At 44.0% G+C, this 6,813-nt stretch overlaps 1 protein-coding gene across 4 annotated transcripts in view; it reads right to left on the minus strand.

Moving 5' to 3' along the window:
- Positions 1-6,813, minus strand: part of INO80E (INO80 complex subunit E) — a 27,178-nt gene that overhangs the window by 12,436 nt on the left and 7,929 nt on the right. For all 4 annotated transcript variants that reach the window (XM_015850792.2, XM_015850794.2, XM_015850793.2 and 1 more), the window contains exons 2-3: positions 5,989-6,059; positions 4,933-4,985 (exon numbers count right to left, since the gene is read on the minus strand). In XM_015850792.2, coding sequence (XP_015706278.1) covers positions 4,933-4,985; positions 5,989-6,059 — 124 coding nt within the window. The remainder of the gene's footprint in view (positions 1-4,932; positions 4,986-5,988; positions 6,060-6,813) is intronic.

Consider the following 6,813-nt stretch of genomic DNA (forward strand, 5'->3'; position numbering starts at 1 on the left):
TATACCAGCATATATCACGCTTATATAGCATATGTCGACGATAATCAGCACATGCATCGCGATATATCCGCCACATATCACGATATATCAGTTTACTTTTGCGCATATCACCATATATATTCACGAAAAAATCAGCATACCCCTACTTCGCGACCTTTACACACATATATTGTGATATATAGCATATATATCGTTGACTAACCACTCACCCCCGTATATCGCGATATAATCAGCACATATCCAAATTTGTCAGCCATTATCACCGACCTATAATCAGGCCTATATCAGCACTATATCGCGTATGATCAGCGACATATAAATAGCCAAGATATCAGCCACCATATCATGATAGACAATCACCACATATATTGCACGATAAATACTCCCGACCAAATATATCACGAATATATCAGGTACTATCCCCAACACGTATATCAGCATGTATCGCACTTATATCAAGCACAATATTGTGATATATCAGGATATATTCGATATATCAGTCGCATACGTGACATATCAGCGTAGTATTGCGATTATTATCAGCACATATCACGATATAGCGCGATATTATCAGTGCCCCACCCATCCTTACATCTCCACCATATATGCATATATCAGTAATCCTCACTATCATCAGCTATATTGCGAATTATAGCACACTCTCACTCCGCTCACCTCATCCATCAGCAATATATCGTGATTATCACATATGTGATATATCAGCACATATTCAATACTAATCAGAGTATATCGCGACTAGATCAAGCACACATATATCCACATTATATCAGCACATATCATTAACACATCACCACATATATCGCGATTATATCGCGTATATCACGATATCAGTTGTACTTATCGCGATATATCAGGATACCTATGTCGATATATCAGCATCATATATTGTTGTATATCAGGATATATTTTCGGATATATTTCATCACACTACTCGCTGACAATATCAGCGATATCGCCGATATATCAGCACATATCACGATACTACGCCGCAAATATATCACGTGCAACCCTATATACATCGCTAGACACAACTCATCATCAGACCTTATATCCCTGACCACGTAAGAAACAAACCCACACAACATATATCAGAACCAGAGAACCGACCCCCCATAAATCAGACAAAACATCAGCATATATTACAGAACAAGCACTGATAATTGCCAAGACTAAATATCAGAAATAAATCCCTCCCTTATTCCCCCACAACCCTATCACAAACGCCAAACCAGCAATATCCGCCGACTATACTCAAGCACACTATACTAATGCATAACTGAATATATCACGGATAAATATCCTGCCCAGATATACATTCACATATCATGACACTATCAGTGTATATCCCGACTTATATCAGTGTATCATTGTCTACATCCAGCATTAGATTGCGAGTATCAGCCCATATATCGCGACATATCAGCACACACGCGATATCATTAGGCACTTATATTGCCGATATAATCCAGTCACTCCACCTCCCGCACCCTACTATTCAGCACACTATACTTGTGAAATCAGACGATACTCGTGATAATCATAAACATATCCGTGAATACATTCAGTACATATTCAATTAAAATCAGAGATATCCAGCGATATATCAGCACAATATATCCAATATATGAGCACAATCATCGACAACTTCACCACATATATCCATATATCCGCGACACCTCTCACCACTATCACCACGCGCCTCCATATCACGCACTCATCTCACGCCCATATTAGCCATATCATCAGCACAAATACTATCGCGACCCCATATCAGCCATATATTGCCAGCTAACATCACAGAAATATATCCGAATATCAAAGCCTATATTCCAATATATCCAGCACACCATTACTATCGCGATATATCAAGCCTATACTTGCCATAATCAGCACATATATTCGCATTATATCAGCCGTATATTTAACAATCAGCACATCATTGATCGCGACTATATCAGCCTATACTTAGCCATAGTATCAGCACATACTATCAGCCGATATATCAGGACCTTTATATCGTCCATGTATATCAGCACATTACTTTATCGCGAAATCACTCAGCCTACACTGCAACATACTCTATCAGCACATCTATCGCAGACCTATCATCAGCCTATATATGCTAAACAATATCCGAGCACACTTATGAATCGTCTTGACCTATATTCAGCCTATATTGTAAAGCATATCAGCACCACCTATATCGTATATATTAGCCCTACTCATTTTGTAACATATCAGCACAATTCTATCCACGAAATTATATCAGCACAATATAATTAGCCATACTATTCAGCACACTATATCCATATATCAGCCTACTATTCCCACTATATCAAGTCACATATATCAGCGATAGTATCAGCCTATATTGTACATATCAGCACATACCATCGCGATATATCAGCCTATATTGTAAACATATAAGACAACACCTATAGCCCAATAATCAGAACCCCTATAATTTGCCAACCATTATCAGCCCATATATCCAGATATATCAGACTCCCACCTCCACTCTGCACCACCTATATCAGCAATATATCGCGAATATCGCCTATATTGCCATATATCAGCACATATATCGCGATATATCAGCCTATATTGCCATATATCAGCCCTCCACCTCCACCTCGCGATATATCAAGCCTATATTGCCATATATCAGCACATATAATCGCGATATATCAGCCTATATTGCCATATATCAGCCCTATATCCGATATATTCAGCCTTATATTGCCATATATCAGCACACTATATGCCGATACTATCACGCCCTCCACTCCCATCGCCATATCTCAGCAATATCGCGACTCATCCACACCCCTACTCACTTCCACCCTATTATCAGCACATATATCGCGGATATATCAGCCTACTATTTGCCATGTATCCAGCCCAATCATCGCGATATTCATTCAGCCTATATTTAACATATCAGCACATATATCGCGATATATCAGGACATATTTGAACATCATAATCACCCATTATATCGCATACCCCCGTTTATCAGCCTATATTGCCATTAGAGTGTGCACCACACTATATGCGATTATATCAGCCTATATTGCCTTACTCAGCACATATATCGCCGATATATCAGCGCTATCATTGCCATATATCAGCCCATTTATATCGCGACTATGCATCACCTATGTTGCCATATATCAGCACATATAGTCGCCGCATTATCAGCCTATATTCATTATACAAGCACTATATCGCCCCCACCATATCAGCCTATATTGTGAACATATAGCACATATTATGTCGATTATATCAGCTATATCGCCATATATTCCAAGCCCATATTATCCGATTATATTTTCAGCCTATATTGCCATATATCAGCCCATATATCGCGATATATCAGCCTATATTGCCATATATCAGCACATATATCGCGATATATCCCTATAGGTCCATATATCAGCACATTAATCCGATATATCCAAGCCTATATGTAACATATCAGCCAATAATATTGCGATATATCAGGCCCTATATTGCCATATCATCAGCCCCATAGTAGTCGCGAAAATCAGCCTATCATTGCCATATATCGCACAATATGATATATCAGCCTATATTGTAACATATCAGCACATATATCGCGATATATCAGGGGCCTAATATTGCCAAATCAGACATTATATGCGCGATATATCAGCCTATATTGTAACATATCAGCACATATATCGCGATATTATTCAGCCCTCCCTCCACTCTACTACTCCATTATCGCGATAGATCGAACCGTAATTATTGCCATTATATTATCAGCACTATATGCGAATATTGATCTAGCCTATATTGTAACATATCAGCACAGTAACCACTACTCGCGATATATCAGCCCACCCACCCCGCCTCCACATTATCCCAGCACATATATCGCGAGCCTCATCATCACGCGCTCTGTCCTCATATATTCCATTATATCCATATCTCGCACCCTTCTTACACTCACGACTACCTCTGGAACATATCAGCATACTTACGCTCCCTGATATATATACAGCGATATGATTCCACTCTCTATACCTGCAATAATAAAAGCCCATATATCGCGATGATTCATAAGGCCTATATATTGCCATCCCCACCCTCAGCACCACCATACTCGCAGAATATCAAGGCCTATAATTGTAACATATCAGCACTATATCGCGATATCATCAGGGCCTATATTGTAATATCAGCAACATAGTATTCGCATTATATCAAGCCTATATGTGCCAAAATCAGACCCAGTGTATCGCGGATAAATCTATTATGCCATATATCAGCACATATATCGCGATATATCAGCCTATATTGCCATATATCAGCACATATATCGCGATATATCAGCCTATATCCAATTATCGCACAGATTCGCGACTCACTACACGCTCACTCACTCCCTACCCTTCAGCACATAATATCGCGATATATCAGCCTATATTGCCATATATCAGCACATATATGCGATATATCAGCCTATATTGTAACATATCACGGCCCCACACTCACTCACTCCCCCCCCCGACCCACCCACCTCCAGCATATATTGTAACATATCAGCACTATATCATCGCGATATATCATCCTATCTTGTAACATATCAGCAAATTATCGCGATCTATATTCAGCCATAATATGCCATATACTCACAACATTATATCCGATATATCAGCCTATATTGCCAGTATAATCACACAGTATATTCGCTGATAATCAGCCTATATTGTAACATATCAGCACATATATCGCGATATATCAGCCTATATTGTAACATATCAGCACATATATCGCGATATATCAGCCTATATTGCCATATATCAGCACATATATGTGATATATCAGCCTATATCACGACATATATCACGATATACCACGATACGTCTCGATGTCGCCCATTACCTGATGAGTCGTCGTCCACTTGTTCGTATTGCAGCAGCCGGTCCAGGAGGAAACTGGGGGGAACAAGGGGGGGAGTTGGGGGGCACAGAAGGGCCATTTGGGGGGTATCTATGGGGCAGCTATGGGGTCTCTATGGGGCAGCTATGGGGTCTCTATGGGGCAGCTATAGGGTGTCTAAGGGGTCCCTATGGGTCTCAATGGATCTCAATGGAACCCTATGGGTCACTATGGGGCAGCTATGGGTCCCTATGGGATCTCTATGGGTCTCTATGGGATCTCTATGGGTCTCTATGGGTTGCTATGGGTCCCTATAGGATCTCTATGGGTCACTATGGGTCTCTATGGGTCCCTATGGGGTCTCTATGGGTCGCTATGGGGTACCTATGGGGTCTCTATGGGTCACTATGGGTCTCTATGGGTTTCTATGGGTTGCAATGGGTCTCTATGGGTCTCTATGAGCCACTATGGGTCGCTATAGGATCTCTATGGGATCTGTATGGGTCTCTATGGGATCTCTGTGAGATCTCTATGCGTCTCTATGGGTCCCTATGGGTCTCTATGGGTCCCTATGGGTCTCTATGGGGTCTCTATGGGGTCTCTATGGGTCTCTATGAGTCCCTATGGGATCTCTATGGGGTCTCTATGGGTCCCTGTGGGTCTCTATGGGGTCTCTATGGGTCCCTATGGGTCTCTAAGGGGTCTCTATGGGTCCCTATGGGTCTCTAAGGGGTCTCTATGGGTCCCTATGTGTCTCTATGGGTCTCTATGGGGTCTCTATGGGATTCCTATGGGTCCCTATGGGTCCCTATGTGTCCCTATGGGTCACTATGTGTCTCTATGTGTCCCTATGGGTCGCTGTGGGTCTCTCTCTATAGGTCTCTATGGGTCCTTATGGGGTCTCTATGTGTGTCTATGGGGTCCCTATGGGGTCTCTATGTGTCCCTATGTGTCCCTATGGGTCGCTGTGGGTCTCTATGGGTTCCTATGGGTCTCTATGTGTCCCTATGTGTCCCTATGGGTTGCTATGGGTCGCTATGGGTCGCTATGGGGCAGCACCTCTTATCCCTGGACACCCTGAGCAGTCGTCTCTGTGCTCGGCGCAGCTCCTCCTGGAAACATTCCTGCTCCTATGGGGCAACACGGGGGGGGTAAGGCCTCACCCCACAGCCCCACATCCAGCCCCACATCCAGCCCCACACATCCCTACCCCACACATCCCTACCCCACACATCCCTGCCCCACATCCAACCCCACATCCAGCCCCACAGTTAACCCCATAGATCCCTGCCCCACATCCTGCCCCACATCCAACCCCACATCCAGCCCCACATCTAACCCCATAGATCCCTGCCCCACATCCAGCCCCACACATCCCAGCCCCACATCCAGCCCCATAGATCCCTGCCCCACATCTCAGCCCCACATCCAGCCCCACATCTAACCCCATAGATCCTTGCCCCACAGGTCCCAGCCCCACATCCAGCCCCATAGATCCCTGCACCACACATCCCTGCATCCCTACCCCACACATCCCTGCCCCACAGATCTCAGCCCCACATCCAGCCCCACATCTAACCCCATAGATCCCTGCTCCACACATCCCAGCCCCACATCCCCCTCTCTCTGCCCCACAGATCCCTACCCCACACATCCCAGCCCCACAGATCCCTACCCCACACATCCCAGCCCCACATCCAGCCCCACATCCAACCCCACGTCCAGCCCCACAGCTAACCCCATAGATCCCTGCCCCACATCCAGCCCCACACATCCCTGCCCCACACATCCCTGCCCCACATCCCAGCCCCATATCCAGCCCCACACATCCCTGCCCCACATCCAGCCCCACATCTAACCCCATAGATCCTTGTCCCACAGATC

The sequence above is a fragment of the Coturnix japonica genome, unplaced genomic scaffold (genome assembly GCF_001577835.2).
Source record: "Coturnix japonica isolate 7356 unplaced genomic scaffold, Coturnix japonica 2.1 chrUnrandom535, whole genome shotgun sequence".
NCBI lineage: Eukaryota > Metazoa > Chordata > Aves > Galliformes > Phasianidae > Coturnix > Coturnix japonica.